Genomic DNA, 17995 nt, shown 5'->3' on the forward strand with positions numbered 1-17995 from the left:
TTGAGGAGGCCAAGGTCCACGCAGGGCTGAAGCGCTTCGTAAGTAAGTAAGTATAAATTAGAACTGGAAACGTTTTGGGCTTATAAGCCTGTGGTACTTTTCTGTAAGTTGTGTAATTCTGAATGATTAAATAAATAAATATATTTGACTTATCAATGCGCATAGTTGCCATATGCTTAATAACTTACATACACAACCTATTGACTCACTAAAACCCCAGGATGTGTTCCACGCGTCTATAACTATTTGGCACCAAAACAACCACCAATACGAGTACAACTGAAGGATTTATAATGGATATGACACAAATTCGTCACCCCCCCTACTGAGCAACTGAGGACGTTGGAGAATCCAAATTTTTATTATGGAATTATCACCCACTCCTAGCTCCATATTGTAATTCAATGAGAATACTAACAAAGACTATCGAAATGCCTACAAGAACATTTACAATCTTGTAGATTGTAGACTATCATTTCAGAATAGTCTGAAATCGTGTACTGCAAATTTATATTTTTCATAAAATTTGGGTTATGCTCAACTCTACATTACTCGTAAATACATTATTCTGATTTATTTATTTATAAATTCTACAAAGAAACACTGTTTGGGAGAGAAAAACTAAGGATATTCCTTGTACTATTTCTCTCCCAGATTTAGATAACATTTTAAAAGTCCGAATTAGGGTTATGATTTCACTTTTCTAAAATTAAGTCCATTTTCACACTTTAAAGATTATTTAAACTTTAAAATCTAAAGTTTACTCTAGACCCAGTCAAAACTGCACTTGAAAGTTCAAGCTGGTATGAGCAAATCTCTGGTTTAATTTTGAGTTTTAACCATTAAAGCATGTATGCTCTTCAAACGCTGATGATGCATATATTATGGGACTTATAAGATTAACCTCACAAATGTTGAGTTCCACTGACTAGGATCAACCATCTTGAATCAGTACCATCTTAAGATTGGGCTGATCCAGGATTGGAAATTATTGATCAAGTTTGTTGGAACCAAACAAGAGAAATTTGAAACAGTCATTTTGGTACCTCCAAACATACACAACACTGAAAGTATTGTAATCTTTCAATTACAATAATGGAGATCATGAATGATAGCAATAGCTATCTTTAAATAGTAAATTTACTATTTAATAAGTTCAAGTCAGTGCTACATGGTGAATACCAAACCTAAAAAATAGAGACGTATTTATAAACGATTTTTTAAAAAATTATTAGCCAAACATGAGGCATTCGAATCGTTCTCATTGGCAACCAAAGCGTGATTGGCCAAGAATTTCTTCGAAAATCGTTTGAATATGGTCTATAATACAAATAGTGAGTTAGTTAATAAAATCACTTATTTTTAGTAATTTCAGCTCACTCAACACCAAAATCTCCCTCAATAGACTCGTCAATATTGATTTGTGATTTTCACAATAGCTATTACTGACATAACCTATGAAGAGATCTAAAACTTACTTAAAACAAAATTGATTATACATTTTTTCCATTAAACACATTTCTCTAAATGTACTGATTATGAGGAGAGTTCATAGTAAATATAGTTTTGGCTCGCTCAACGCCAAAATTTCAATTATTATCGACGACTAATTTGTGATTACCATAACAGATAACAGTTATGGTAGGCACACCTTAAGAAACAGATGAGATCTGATTATGGGTCAATTTTCCATTCGGAGAAGTCTGACCCCTAAAGATACTTGGCGAGTACACTTTATAGTCTTGTATATTATTATCGACGATTGATTTGTGATTACCATAACATTTATGGATGGCACACCTTAAGAAACAGATGAGATCTGATAGTGAGTCCATTTGCGTATCACTCGGAGAAGTCTTACCTCTAAAGATTCTTGGCGAGTACAGTTGCATATGACTTGGTACTTCCATAATTGGCATACCTTAAGACACAGATGAGATGGGGTTGTGGGGCGATCCCATCTGGGTGAGCACCTTGTCCAGCCACTGCAGCGGTCCGTGCAGATGGATCTCTATCCAGCAGGGAGTGCTGGTCACGTCTTGCCGGTGATACTCTGCTCCCCATCCTTTCACAAACGACATCCTGGATCCAAACCAGCACATCATCATTGTTGCTTAATTCAAGGTCACTCAATTTAAAACAATTAGAGTCTAGCCACATGAAGCGTTTTTATACTGGCAGCGGACAAGTCAGCAGTGCAGGAAGCTCTCCGATTGGCTGATTATCAGCTGATTGGTTTGACGTTCGGGAATCAGCTTGTAATTAATCAATCAGAGAGCTTACTGCCCTGCTTCATCGACTCCCATCAGTGCAAAAACGCCTGAAAAACGCTTTATGTAGCTTGGCCCATATCGTTATCAACTATTTTTTATTTTATAAATATTGGTTACTTTTGCTAATTTGTTAACATCAACTCATTGTAGCTTGATTCAAGATTAAAAAAGTTTTTGAGTTTGAAACAATCGTCAACCATTTTCAACTTCATAAATATTGGTTACTTTGCTAATTAGTTGACACACTTTAATACCTCACTTTAATACCTTTTTCTACTTAGTTGAATTGTCACAGTGCAATCGCAATGTTCTTCTATAAGAATAATGTGCTCTTTTACTTTTGATAAGAAAAGAAAACAAATATCCTACTTTTTATTTCAGAAAGAACATCTCTGATGATGCTGTTTATCTTTTTTCTATAGAGGATGGCAGAGTACATTTACGCACAGATATGAGCCTAGCAAGCTAAGCCCACCTTGATGTTCAACTAGAAATGATTAAATTGATGTTCTGTCTCAAAACAGAGATCAACTTTTCGATATTTACCTTATTGTGCACATTTTTGTCAACTCGTAGACAGCCTCAAAGCCATGGTTGACGCTTTGCGACAGCAGCTGAGCAAACTCTTGATTATTGAATATTTTGAGCGCACAGCCGGCAGGAATCTTGCAGACGGTGCTGAGGTGGAAGCTGTGGTGGTGATTGCAGTTCCTCGACTGCACGAAGATTGCCGAGTCTGACAGGCACTCGGCATACACTTCTCCACCCACGTAGTACAGATGCACGCCTGATCACACACAAAAATAACTAGTTAAGAAAGAAGATTACTAATATTCAAGTGATTTTTAATATAGTCTAACAATTAAAATTGGCTGAAATGATACTGAAAATTGACAAGTAGGTGTAATCGAGTTGATTTCAAATAAATTACAGTATATTAGATAAATGAGTATTTTCGGTTGACATGATCCACAATAATTATTACTAATTGCTAATTGAAATTGGTTTGCCCAGAATTCATTTCCAACAGTATTTAGCTGAGTTATCAAGTGTTGACATGAGAGATAGTTCACAACATAACGAATATTTTGCACAATGTTTCTAAAAGACTGGGTGATTTGAATATTAAGGGTTGGTTTCCGAGCTCGGGATTTAGCTAAGTTCTAGACTTTAAACAGCACAAAATTGGCTTTCCAAAACGGGGCGTAGTCGCAGTTTTTATGACAGTAGTCGTAGTTTTTATTTTCTCATTTCTATAATTTATTGGAGACGCTTTTCCTTGACGAAATTAAACATTCCTAAATACTTCAAAATAGCTGAAACTTTACACTATTCTCTCTTTATTCTATTTTTTGCTCAATTTTCTAGTTTTTCGAAATTTAATTAAAACGTGACTATGTCAATTACTACGACTACACCCCGTTTTTGAAAGCAAATTTTCTGACTCCAGCTGTTTGAAGTCTAGAACTTAGCCAAATCCCGAGCTCGGAAACCGGCCCTAAGAGTTTAAATACCATTGCGTTTTTTCACTTATTTACAAATTGAAAGGAGTTTCAATCCGAGGTCTGGAGAATACGGGTGTTGAATATAAAATCAGAGCCCACATTTACAAATTATTCGATTGAAACCAGACACATATCGACCAAATCATAGCCGCCATCCTCAACATCCTACGTACAAAAATAATAATAAAATAAATTGCACAGAATAAATCAGTTTGTGATGTACTCGTACACACGTTTAAGGATAAACATGACATTTTGGATGGAAATTTAAAATCCCGGAAGAAAATATCAAATAAAACTAACTAATAATTATATTGATCATAAAATAATTACACCTGCGTTTTTATGGGTTCAACAGAACCCATAAAGAGTTTGAATTTTACTCATTTTTGAAAAATCATAAGTCAGTACTCATTGGTGATAGAGAGTTCCGAATTATCTCATTTTATTCAGAATTTTATAATCTAAAAAAAGGCGAGAGCAAATTTTTCCATCCAATTACTGGACTTGGAAGAAATAGCTGAAAACTGGAAAATGAATCGAAAATACGAGGTTTTTGGGCCACTCTGTATCTAGCACAAGGAAATTTTGCATGAAGAAATTGGTTCTGGACTTCACTCATGTATCCAAATAATATATTAAAATCATAACTACAATATAAATTGCAAGCACCAATGTATATAGTGACTGGACTAGTAATGGAACGAGTGCGAATGAGTGTTGAATGATTTATTCATCTTTTTACGAAAAATACCTGCAATACAAACATAACAAATCAACAATCATTGTTACCTTTTCCTATGTGCCGCCTTGTGTTTTCTATGGTGGAATTGCGATTGACATTGGAGAGTTGGCCGAGACAGAAGCGGTTCTGGTTATTGCTTGGATTGGTGAATCCGTCGACGATCACTGAGTGGTTCTGACAGTGGAACACCTCGCCAACGCGACAGTTCAACTCGTAGTAGGCTATACTCGCCCAGTAGGGCGGCTCCTGAAATCCAATAACTCAATTCATCATGCGAAAAGGAAATTCATAGCAAAACAAACTTGAAATAAATTTGAGCTACAACAATAATTTTGCACTTATTTTCACATTGCACAAGAGAACTGCCACATATAATTCAATTTTCTTACATATTATAACGACTTGTATTATTTATAATATTAATATTTATCTATAAAGGATTGGCTCATACATGTACGGGAAAGGAAATAGACAAATGACGCATCATCACGTCTGAACTACTGAACTGATTAACCTGAATTTACCGAGGATGGAAATAGACATATTTTTATTGCTATTAATTAACTGATTTAAATTTAATGAATGAAAAAATTTATTCAATTTGTTATTCAAAGTCTACGTAACTATAAAAGCCCAATCAAACCGGGCTTACTCCAAGTGACCCCGTAGCTTAGATGGTAACGCGCGCGGTTCACTATAGTGCGGTCCACGTTATAATGACAGTATTTGATCAACTTTGGTTTTGCACTTCCCATTCAACCAACAGTTTAAAATGTACCGCACAATACCACCTACTTAATTTCACCGTAAGAGGGGCCATGAACCACAACTTTAGTTTTGCTATCCTTGTCTATCATTCGACAAAGCCGGTGGTACTATCCTTTTCTAGGTCCACAACGATGACAATTATGTTTTTGACAGTGTAGAAATATAATTAACCAATGCAGAGAATTGGCATCGCTATTCTTCTATCTTTATCCACTGCCATTATAACGTGGACCACACTATAATCACAGGTTGCGGGTTCGAGCACTACCCCCGTGAACAAAGCCATCGTGCATTCTGGTGACATCAGCACAGGTAGGGCTCCTACACCAATAAAAATTTTATTTCAGCTGATCTATATCAGCTAGTGTTTTTATTGGTGTAGGAGCTTAGGAGGGGCTGATGTTACCATCATCCACCTGTCATGCACTATGGCTTTGTTTACGGAGGTAATGGTTCGAGACCCATCAAACTCATTTTTTTCTGAAAATGTTCAACTCTTATTGAGATTATCCATGTATTTTGAACAAAATAATAAATAATTATTATGTTTCCTGTACATAAGGAAAGTGCATTTTACAACACCACATTTTTCCGGTGCAAAGCACGGGTTACCTGCAAGTTTATTATAAAATTATATTTATGTTTTCCATTCACAGTAATGACTAAATATATTTGCTGAAAAAAAGTGAGACCAGAAGGAAGAAATCTCGAAGTTGGTCCAGACGGTTAATGAACTTAGAGGTGAAAATAATGTTGATTGGTTATTTTGCTGACCAGTTGAGGATCGACTAGGCTGAGCATTATTCGTGACGAAATTTATGATGTACCGGTACAGAAAGGAGAAAATTCTATTGCCATAGTTAAAGATGTGGGCCAAACGCCTGGTTTCCCGGTGAATGATTTAATGATAAACGTCTGTCATCTGTTCTGCTGGAAGTATTGAATTTATTATTTTGGCAAGTGCACAGATTACACAGAATTCAGATAGTAGAATTTCTTGACAATAACGACTGCTTGATAACTCCCTTCAAAGCAAAGAATTTAATTTTCACTTGAGATATCAACTGTAATAAATTCAGCTTGATGACAGAGTGTCTGATTCTTATCTACGCCAGATGGCCAGTCACGGGTTAAATTGTCTTATTCATTTATAATAATATATCAATAAATCTTTGTGTTTAAATCTTATCTAAGCCAGATGGCCAGTCACGGATTAAACGGTTTTATTCATTTCTAAGAATGTCAATAAATCTTCATGGAAGAAGAGTATCTTTTTGAATTGCACGATAAGGATAATCTTTCGTCTGATGAGATAAATGACTATCTGAATTATGTTACCTCTTGCGATTCCCCAGATGCAAAGTTCTATTGATATCCTTGTAATGGACATACGTAGTAAAAATAGCTGAGCTTTAGTATGTAAAATTTGTGTTTCTTCCATGGTTTTAAATTTTCTCAAATAACTGAATATTTTCTTGTTACAGGTGATAATTGAGGGAAATATTTCTAATTAATTTATTAATACAATCAATCCTAATTCAATATTAATAGTTTAAATATGGCATACTAAAAATGAGCATTCATTATTAGAATCAGCTTTTAACATTAATTAGGCCTACAACCATTTCAATGGCATTTCTTTTTTGACCAATTTCCACAAATAAACTCACGTTTCATGAATAACTTTCACACTTCATCTTCATACTCTTCTATTTTGATTGTAGCTTACATGAAAAACAACTATTCAAGTTCATTTAATTGAACAAATCATACAGTCAGTAATCGGAAAAGTTTTACAACCATTTTTTCAATCACTATTTTTTCCCCCTTTTACCGCCAAAATCAACTTATACACTATCTGATGTCATCCAATCATACCAACATTCCATTCACAACTTCATAAAATATTATACTGGATGAAAAATTATTTAAATAATATTTTATTTATGAATGATTAAATTAATATTTTAATAAAAAAATAATAATTAATATAACACCACAATTTCGGACAAAATTTGTATAGAACTTGTGCGTGAAAGACTAACCTTATTTTGGACTGTGTGATCACTTAAAATTTGGAAGAAAATAACACAAGGATTGCCTTACCATATTCTGAAAAGCAAATAAAATCAATTAGGAATAAAAAAAATAATAATAGTAAATAATAAAATAAAAGTTTCAATGAGTTTCTATGCTGCCCTGAACATTGTAAAACTATGTATGGCATTATTGTGCTCACAGAGATATGGATCGCTGATGATTCTCTCTTTTTCTTCAACATTCCTGGTTATGAAACAATAAACTAAAAAACAATAAACTATAAACAATAAACTATAAACAATAGACTATAAACAATAAATAAACTATAAACAATAAACTATGAAAGCTATAAATTCAAGTAAGTAACTGAGCTGCGATATCTATGAATGTAATTATATTTGTCTCGATGTCGAAGTATGAAGTGAGGAGTTATTGATATTGATAGGAGTCTGATGTTCACCGAATGGAAAATTTATGAATTTTGGCTAGTTTAGACAAATACATAAGTAGCATTCCTAATAATATTGATATATTCAGTTTAACAGGTGATTGAATTTAAACTTGAATCACTTTGATAAATCTATTGCCGAATACATTAATATTTTGAGTGAAAATAGTTTAAGATCTCTTATAAAAGGTAATACCAGTCACAGAGGTCTTGCATCGATCATATCTTTTCAAGATATAATGATAGATTGGTGATAGGATACAAAGAGCAATATCTTGAAGACATATATAACTGACCATTATTCGATTTCTCCTCACATAAATAGGCTATTAAGTGAATATTGTCAAGAGGGAAATATTGCATAAAAAATAGATTACGCTAAACTGAGCACTAAGTTGTTTGTGAACAAAACTTGGTCCAAAATTCTTTATAATAATTCCAAAAGTACAGATGAGTGTTGAATAACAATTTTTTCCTTCCTCAACTTTCATTTGTTTGCCCGGTAAGCCGCCAATCTTACTATTGAACAACTTAGGGTCTATTCGGATTAGTGCTATTCTCCACAAGACAGATCAAAGCCCCACTAATTCCGCAATCAAAATTATGAATAGACTGCCCTTTGAAATAAGACAACTTAATTACAAAAGGTTTAGAAACGTGTTAGAAAAATTTCTCGTAGATAATCCCTCCTACTCTGTCAAAAAATATATGGAGAAAAAAATATGTCCAAGCTTTTTTGAAATGAATTAAAAAGAATGTATATTTTTGAATAATGTGTATTATTGTATATTATGATCTGTATGTAATGTATATTTAAATTTGAGTCCAATGTACTGTGACTGTTTATTGTAGTGTTTTATTGAACGTTTTAATTGTGCTGTATTATATTGAGTTGACTGGCCTATATGTCAAATTGTGATGTACTATTGAGCAGCTTCTCTTTGTCTCAGAAACAGAGTAACGGCCAGCAACAGTCACAGTTATAACATAGTTATTCAAAAGTATTCTTTGAGTATCTATAGTGAGGTCTACGTTATAATGGTAATGTACGATTTGCAATGGTGTTGCTATCCTGTCTATTGTTCAACAAATGTGAAAGAGTTAGGGGTTAGGTTTTATTTAGGTTATATTTAATAATGTTTTATTATAATAGATTAGGGTTTTGCTTTAAAATTGCAATATGCTAGAAAGGGCCAGGGTCCAGGTAGAATTATGCTTTTTGATATTTCAAAGGTGGAAAGATAGGTTAGGATTTTGCTTTGAAATTGCAATATGCTGGAAGGGATAGGAGGTTTTCACAAATAGTTATGTTTATTGATGTTTTAAATGTAAAAGGGGTGGTTGGGGGTTCGGTTTTTGTTTTGAAATGACAATATGCTGACTTAGTTATAGTGTTTTTTAACATCAGTTAAATAACAACTGTTATATTTTATTAATTATATTTTTCAAAAGTACTCTTTCTTTTATTAAATAAAATGATAATATATTGATTATTATATTGAATTTAATGATAAATCATCATTGGATAATAATATCTTCATCAAATAGAATGACGATTGGCTCCAGTTACAGTGCTCGGTAACCATCATCACAAAGAACGTTACATTCAAAGAACTGACTGAATGGAACGGGAAAACCCGTTGCTAACGCATGCGCGATACGGTGCTGTCTGAGACAGAGAGTGGTTTGTGTACTATTGAGGCTAATAAAGCTATTCTATTCTATTCTATTGATTTGGAGAATTTTTGTTTACAATAGAGAGATTCACTTCAATTTGTCAGCATTTCTTATTAATACTTCCCAGTCAACCAATGCTCATTGCAGTGAAGTTTACTGTAGCTAATTTCCATCCATAATTCAAATAAAAATTTTATTTCTCGAATAAAATAGGAATGATATTTTGAGAATGTTTGTTGACTGACCTGATAGGAGACGGGTGCAACTTCGACTGTAGTGGTTGTCTCCATGGGTGTGGTCTCTGGGTGTGAGGGCGTGGCTGACTGCTGGCTCTCATCCGGCGGACTGTAAGTGGGTGGTGGTGTTTCTGCGAAAAAACAACCAAAAATCAACATTAAAAATAGAAGAACCCAAGAAGTATCAAAGAAATAACAGTAGTCATCCTTTGAAAAGCACAAAAAGAAATCTATGGGGGTAAACTTCCTGTAATATTTATAATACTTTCTCCAGTTAACAATAACAATTATTCATTTATCAGCAGTATACGTTATCTTGAATCTATAGCAGATAATAGAACTTGACCCAAGCAGCCAATATGATTATGCTCGAACCCAATTTTCCTATCTAAATTTGGGAAAGGAACAGTTTTTGGCTTTAATCCTGTTGTTCCTTTTCCAATCATTCATAGTTAGAGAATGATATTGTATTTATCAATGTATAAATAAATGAATAGTATGATCTTCCGTCAATTAAGAAGTGAACTATTTATTTATATTTTTCCAAATGCACAAATCATATGAATGATTGTGAATGGATTAACAGGCTCAGTGCAATACTGTCAGTTTCCCAAATTTTGATACAACAGTAAACAGGCTCAGCCTGAAACAGTCAGTTTCCTAAATTTTTATACAGATAATAGTTTCAAAAAATAGTTTATGTTTTTATCACTGAATTTATATGCTGTGCTTATTATATATGTGTATCTTGACAGTTTCTGTACAAATACAGATATAATAAATCATATATCTGAATCTTAACAGTTTCTGTACGAATTCAGATGCTATAATCATATTATATGTGAATCTTACAGTTTTTGTTCATATACAGATGTAGTAAGCATAGTATCAGCTGTGGAATACGCGTGTTCGTGGCGCATAAGTCTGTACGCACCTTGTAATACTTGCTACTTTACTGCAACTATCGACATCCTACTTCACTTACGAACTGTGTTCGGTTTATGTGTTGATAAAAATTTGAAACGATTTCGGTTAAAATTGTAAAACGGTGGGTGTCTAGAAAATAACGGCTTGCAGGCCTTTGTTTGTTTTAGATTATTTTTTGTTGATAATAACTGAAAACAGTTGTGTAATGATTGTTGTTCTTGGTCCGATTATTCCCTTGTGGCTAGCAACTCGCGTTAGGGCCCCAAAACACATTCCTTCAATTTGCAAACGATAAATTAATCTGATAAATAATTATTACCCAATCAATTGGTGTATTATTTAAAAGACAATTAACTAGTATGTATGATTTGCGTATGTATAAATCAATAGAAGAGTAAATAAATGAACAATAAATAAGTGAATAAATGAGTGAATGACTAAAATGTTTCATAAGCATTGGAAATAAATTTGATTTGGATAATGATTTAAACAGTAAGGTGATTGATTTGTTACCTGGCAATCCATTGGCAGTGAAGGGACTGTGTGGGTTAGAGATGGTGGTGGGACTGGGCACACTGCTGAGCGGCGAGGTGGGGCCGGGGGGGCCTTGGGTGGGGCCGGTGAAGCCCCCACTGGTCGAGTAGGACACATTGTGGGGCATGGCTGGCTCGGGCAGCTGTTGAAAGGGCAACAGTGAGTGGCCCGGTGCGAACTCGCTGTGTCGCGGAACCAGCACTGGCGGTAAAACTGCGAACAAAACACAATTAGGGTCAGTATTCATTGTAAATAACATTACAATACTTCCCATTCAACAGACAGTTCTACTGACAGTTGGCGATGAATCTCACCAAATTTATCGTCCACTTGTTTGATAAAGTGGATAAGTGAAGATAAGTGTGAATTGGCCAGAAACTATCATAGTAATAATATTTCATAGAGAACTTAAAAATCTGGTGTGGCGCACTCACAAAACTTTCCTTGCCGTTAAGAAAATTGATCACCTGACGCTAGTGTACTCGGGCATCTCAAGTCTACTATTCAAAGATATGAGACAGCTGGTGATAGGTCAATAACGCTGGAAACACACGAGGTCTGCTATCTCTTCGTAGTGAATGATTTAATAGAACCAACAGTTGCCAACAGTTTGCAATTGGATAATCACATTTTCTCGGATTTCAAGCTTATTTTCAATTCTAGGTGGAAATGTTACTGGACATTAATTGCAGAGATTTTCATACTCAATCTTTTCCACTTGAAATTTTTTGTTTAAATTGTTTATGAAGGCTGATAATTGAGAATCTAAAATCAAACTTTGCATAGATGGGGCAAAGCTCCTGAAATTTTTACAGATATAGGACTTGTTGCAGTTGATAGAGCCTATCAATGACTATTCCAGGTATAAATTTGATCAAAATCGTTGGAGCCGTTTTCGAGAAAATCGTGAAAAACCCTGTTTTTGACAGCATTTTCGCCATTTTAGCCGCCATCTTGAATCGCATTTGATCGAAATTGTTCGTGTCGGATCCTTATAGTGTAAGGACCTTAAGTTCCAAATTTCAAGTCATTTCGTTTATTGGGAGATGACATATGTACACAGACGCGCGACACACACACACACACACACACACACACACACAGAGACCAATACCCAAAAACCACTTTTTTGGACCCAGGGGACCTTGAAACGTATATAAATTTAGAAATTGGGGTACCTTAATTTTTTTCGGAAAGCAATACTTTCCTTACCTATGGTAATAGGGCAAGGAAAGTAAAAAGAGTCCTAAAAAGAGTAAAAAGAGATAGTCTCAGACGTTTTGCCAGCTCTCGAACACTTCAAGTTCTCGAATTTGAAAACAAAGATCTCGAGCCGGCAAACATGCATTTTCAGCCATAAGTGCGAAGTATACCATTCAAACTGTAAATTAATAATTAGAGACGTATTCATCAATATACGAAAGAGCTGTATTCGCAATAACTTAAATGGTACATTGCTTGAGCCTACAGCACTGTTCACTCACTAGTTCTAAGACGAATCTAATAAACAATAAAGAACACATTTATAATTACCTGGACTTTCAACTCGCTTATAATGGTATGGATTGATGCAAACTTCTTTCTGCTTGGCAGAAAACGGATACTGACAGTGTTCAAGTGGCTTGAGCTCATGATGAGATTGCAAGTCTGGCCAACGCCACACTCGGCAATATATCACATGCGGCAGACCTTTTCTGTGAGAAACCTGTCACAAGACATGAGAAAATATTACAATATAGGCTAGGCTTAAATATCATCATTTATTATTTCTATCCACTTTTAAACGTAATAAATGTTTAACGTCTTGAACCCTACAATAAAAAATGAAAGGTCACTCCACCTTTGTTAAGCAACTTTTAATAAACATGTATGATGATTAAATGACAATATCGGGGACCAAAAGCATAAAAAATTATTACGAAAGAAGAAATTATAACATAACCCGGCTTTTTGGAACCGGCACTAAGTACCTGATTGAATGATTACAAAAATTCAACAGCTGAGTCATAATTTTGACACAGTCCCACTAACTTCCATCATCAACAGACGACGAAATAATTATTATCAGCTGTTTTTCAAAGGATGAATAATAATTATTCTTTTAGTGTCCTTCAGCGAGTTTTCCCAGGGATGAGACCTAGTGCAATCGAATCTTTATATTATAGACCTATTATGTTCTGAATTTCGTGAGAATCGTTAGAGCTGTTTTCGAGATACGGTTTAATACAAACATATAAACATCTAAACATAAATTGCTCGTTTAATAGTATAGGATGTTGATATACTGTATTGGGGTAAGATAAATTCTCCTCTCCTTTCACTCTTCTCTACTACTCAACCTATTCCTGAGAGACCAAAGACTACAATATCAGACTACAACATAAGTTACCAAAATAAGTTACTTATTAGTAGTAGTAGTAATTGACCGAGCGAAGTGAGATCCAAGATTCAAGTCGATGGTTTTGCATTTCTCTTTATGTTTGTTGAACGAGCGTTAGCGAAGTTCTCACTTTTGACTTACTGCAGGCCAAAGTCGTTTTCTGTCTGTTTGTATGTTCGACTAGAACTTTTAAGAGAATTGATCAATCAGCTTCAAATTTTGAACACAAATTCTTCGAACCTTTTTACAGGTCAAGTTTGTTGTACAACAAAATTTACTCACTCCGTCCTTTTTCAGGATTAATTAATCAGCATTCGAATGGAAAACACACTGGCTGTAGGTAGTGTCTAGCGAAGGACCCTGGAAACGTACTTGTACGCATGCGCTTGTTATGAAAATCTCTTTCCGTATATTCAAATACGACAAGTCACACTGCTTCGCTTCACATCCGCTACGCGAGCGAAGAAACATCTCTCAGCAAGTAGTAGTAGGCAGTACTACCACCTGCTAAGCGAGCTCTGTGTGAACTGATATACTTGATAACACAGGGAGAGATTTTTCCAGCGGCGGTAGCGAATTCGTTGTGATAGGGCATTTATAAATAACATATATGCTTCCCATTTAACCAATTCTCACAGTGATAAACGCTGTAGTTTATTAATTGAAAAAACATATTTTTGTTAGCCTATTCAACATCTTAATCTCTAACATATCATCTTTCCCGTATCTCCTCCAAGGGGAGATACAATATCTTAATCTCTAACATGGCCTATATTCTTTCCCGTATTTCCTCCAAGAGGGGAGACCCACCCCCCCCCCACGTGCCACAGTAAACTTTCATTAATTCTTCAAATTTGTAGGATTTTATTAATATAAAGTATTTTATTGCTAATAAATAATCTAGTGTTGGTGACTACCTGTAGCCGGCCGTCGAGACTCCTGGGAATGGTGACACACTTGCTGGGCTGGCCGGGACAGCTGAGCGCGCGCTCCAGATCCTCAATGGCGCCCTTCTGCTTCTTGAGCTTCTTGACGAGGGAGTCGACCGCCTTCTCTGCCCACTTCTCCTCCTCGTCCCCCTGCTTCCAGCCCAACAGCTTCTTCACGGCCGGCGACGTGAACGAGAACAGCGAATTCAGCGAAGACATTGCCCCGCCATTGGTCCCGCTCACGTCACCACTACCTTCCACGCACTCCTCCATTGCGCTCAGTTTAACATCACAGCACTACACCTGCAACACAACCACGTCTACTTTCAACAACTCCACAAATCTGTGGGGGTTTGTTCACGTTTTGTAGTTTACAGATGGAAATAAATTGGAAGTTGCATTTGTTCAAATGCTAATTAATGAATAATTATCATTAAACGAAATTCCAATTAAATGCTGTGAATCACCCCAAAGACTTCTGCTACTTCAAATATTGACAACATGATAAACAGCTAGATGGAAATTCGATGAGCGCTACTATACAAAAATTATTGTTACCGGGCTGACAAATAATTTTTGTATAGTAGCGCCAATGTAACCATCTAGCTGTTTACCCTGTTGTCAATATTTGCAGTAGCAGAAGTCTTTGGGGTGATTTACAGCATTTGATTGGGATTTTCGTTTAATAATAATTATTGTAGTTTACAATAAACATCAAAATGCTACCATGTAGCATAGTCTACTTTCATCAATTCTACAAATTTGTGGGGGTTTCTTAACAAATTGAAGTTTTACTTTTCTATTATATTAGTTTTTGAACATCCTATACGCGCTCTATAGACTGTTCATCAAAAGAGAAGAGACATCAATACCTAATAAGTTTGTTATTGATAGCATAGTAATTTTAATTTTCTATTACGATATTGGATTTTGAACCAATACCGTTGTTAGACGCAATATAGACTGTTTATCGAGAGGAGAGATAGCAACATAAAGTTTGCTGATTTGAGTCATTGCTATTGTAGTAATAAAATGAGATGATAATATGTGTAATCACTTTTATACTTAGGATCTGATCACATTGAATGCGTATATGGGTAAGTAGAAGCCCATGGATGAGAAACAAAATATGGAAAAAGCAATAGGAACACTCACACGCTTGGACTTGCTGGTGCGTCAGTGTGAGCAGCTACATTCAAGTCACAACGTGTTTCAATGACACTTTTCAAATTTTGTTTTTCGGCTCATGCATGATTCGACCTGCACTTGCACATACACGCATTCAATGGGACCAGAACGGACCACACCCTAACATAAGCAAAAACTTCATGTTCTTGTCTTTTCTTTCAATGAACAGACTATAGTTATATTTCACAGGTACTGCCTTACATTAAAGTATATATTGTATAACATTGGTGTATTTTTCTATGGAAATCAAGTGAATCTATTTATTCCTTATTAGTGATGGAAAATGTCATTGGTGTCTCGTTATCGTTATTTATCTTTGATTTTTCAACTAGAACTTAGAAAGATAGTTATTTCACGACCGTGCTAACAGACTGAAGGTCTAAGCGTCTAAGGCAACGCCTTAGTCGTCTCGGCTAACCTGGCCGGCAAGTATTGGCCAAGTGTGCCATAAATGGCCTTGCCCTGCCAAGTGATTAGAAGGCTTCCTTTTACTAAATTTCTTCAATAAGCTAACCCACCTACTTGAGACTGTGTGAATAATTTTTAAACTACGGTACCTACATAAGTACAGAAACAATTTTTATAAAAATAACGAAAATTGGATGAACATTTTATGCAAAAAGTAATGAGGTGGAGGTTATGATGCCAATCTTGACAAGCAAAAGGCGATTCTGCACTAAGGCTATATAATATTTCCGCAAGCTTAGTTTATTTCATAGTTCATGTAGTCAGGAGGTACTAATACAAATAATATTGGCGGTAGCAAATTATGATCCGTCTTGAATTTATGATTGAATCAAGAAAGCTCAAAAGGATAGAAATAGGCTACATGTGAATAAATTGGGAAATGGGTGTAAGTGCACGTCCAGTGCCAACATACCTATTATCAAATTTTTGGTTGGGATCGATTTAGTATGTTATTTTGAGCACAAAATCACAAAAATTAAACGGCGCTCACTATTGTTTTTTAAACAAACTAAGTTCAAAGTAACACAATTTTACACGCATTTAACCTATGAGTAGCAGCCATTTTGATTATTGAAATCATCAAAATTATGATATTCCTTAATCTGAGTTTTCCTAACCCAAAGCTTTTCCTAACCTAAGCTTTCCTAACATAAAGCTTTTCCTAACCTTAGCTTCTTATGGTTGCTACTTATAGGTTAAATGCATGTAAAGTTCTGCTACTTTGAACTTAGTTTATTTTAAAAACAGTAGTGAGCGCCGTTTAATTTTTGTGATTTTGTGCTCAAAATAACATACTAAATCGATCCCAACCAAAAATTTGATGACAGGTATGTTGGCACTGGACGTGCACTTTAGCCGGGAAATGATTATATTATTGCTAGCTTTGTAAACTTTCGACGGATCATCAGTTTATTGCTTGATACCAATAAAATCAGCAATAAAACAGAGTAGGTACTCAATGTTTCAAAATTAACCACATTTTCTAGAAACAAAATAATGTTAATAACGAGTAGTAAAATAACTTACAACGTTAATTCAAAGACAATCATTGGGTTTTCCAATGAGCATCGATTAATGTAACCTAAAATTCAGTATCAACAAAATTCTCAACCATAACCAATTAAATCCTTCTGCGCGCCACTTTTTCTCATCACAATTCTTTAACACTTTGCAAAAATCAGAAAAAGTCGTTTATTTTTTAAACTATCATGAGCCGATGTAACTAGCTTACATTGTAAAAATGTATCTTTCAATGAAGAATGTTTATTATACTTACGGTTTATTATTGCAGCCAATAGCACAGTAAATTTAAAGCTGGTTGATGTTTTTACGAATATACAAGGTACACAAATTATTTAAATAAAGAAACATGCTTAATATTTGCCCTAATATGAAAAAGACAGCCGTTTTGCAATTTTGACATCTCAAGTCAAAACAACCAAACTGATGGCTTCTGCTGTTCTGCTCTTCTGCTACGGTTTGGCGTTTTTGCAAATCGCGAGTAGGCGTCTGCTAGTCTGGTACTACTTTCTAGAATTATTACGCCGTGTTTGTTGTATAAAAAATGCAACTAATTACTTACTGAATAATAAAGTTTACAGATGCTTGATATACCTTATTTTGATCTATTTCTATTGTAAATTTCAATAAGTTTGATCATTTATATAAGAATAGGATATTTATTTGAAATAACAAAAGATCTATTTTCTCTGATTGATCCGCGTTTAAACATTTTGAGGCTTTGAATATGAGCGGAAAAATTCAAAATGAATGAGTATACTGTAATGAATACCGCGTATATTTTGAGAATAAAATATAATTGAAATAGATACCATTATTTAGAAAGGATATAACATTATTCTGTAAAAAATACAATT

At 34.8% G+C, this 17995-nt stretch overlaps 1 protein-coding gene across 2 annotated transcripts; it reads right to left on the bottom strand.

The window, feature by feature from the left end:
• Window positions 1-468: 468 nt before the first annotated feature.
• LOC111048450 (protein mothers against dpp) lies at window positions 469-17594 on the bottom strand. 2 transcript variants are annotated; one of them, XM_022334338.2, is made up of 9 exons: window positions 17395-17594; window positions 14451-14765; window positions 12687-12858; window positions 11133-11366; window positions 9702-9823; window positions 7398-7403; window positions 4571-4769; window positions 2820-3060; window positions 469-2082 (listed from the first exon to the last, which is right to left on the bottom strand). In XM_022334338.2, the coding sequence occupies exons 2-9, from the start codon at window positions 14733-14735 to the stop codon at window positions 1923-1925; spliced, it is 1419 nt and encodes a 472-aa protein (XP_022190030.2). In that variant the 5' UTR covers window positions 14736-14765; window positions 17395-17594; the 3' UTR covers window positions 469-1922. The 2 variants fall into 2 exon arrangements, with proteins under 2 accessions (XP_022190030.2, XP_022190031.2); XM_022334339.2 differs by lacking the exon at window positions 7398-7403.
• Between the last annotated feature and the right edge of the window lie 401 nt (window positions 17595-17995).

The sequence above is a fragment of the Nilaparvata lugens genome, chromosome 5, assembly GCF_014356525.2.
Source record: "Nilaparvata lugens isolate BPH chromosome 5, ASM1435652v1, whole genome shotgun sequence".
In the NCBI taxonomy this organism is placed as follows: Eukaryota; Metazoa; Arthropoda; class Insecta; order Hemiptera; family Delphacidae; genus Nilaparvata; species Nilaparvata lugens.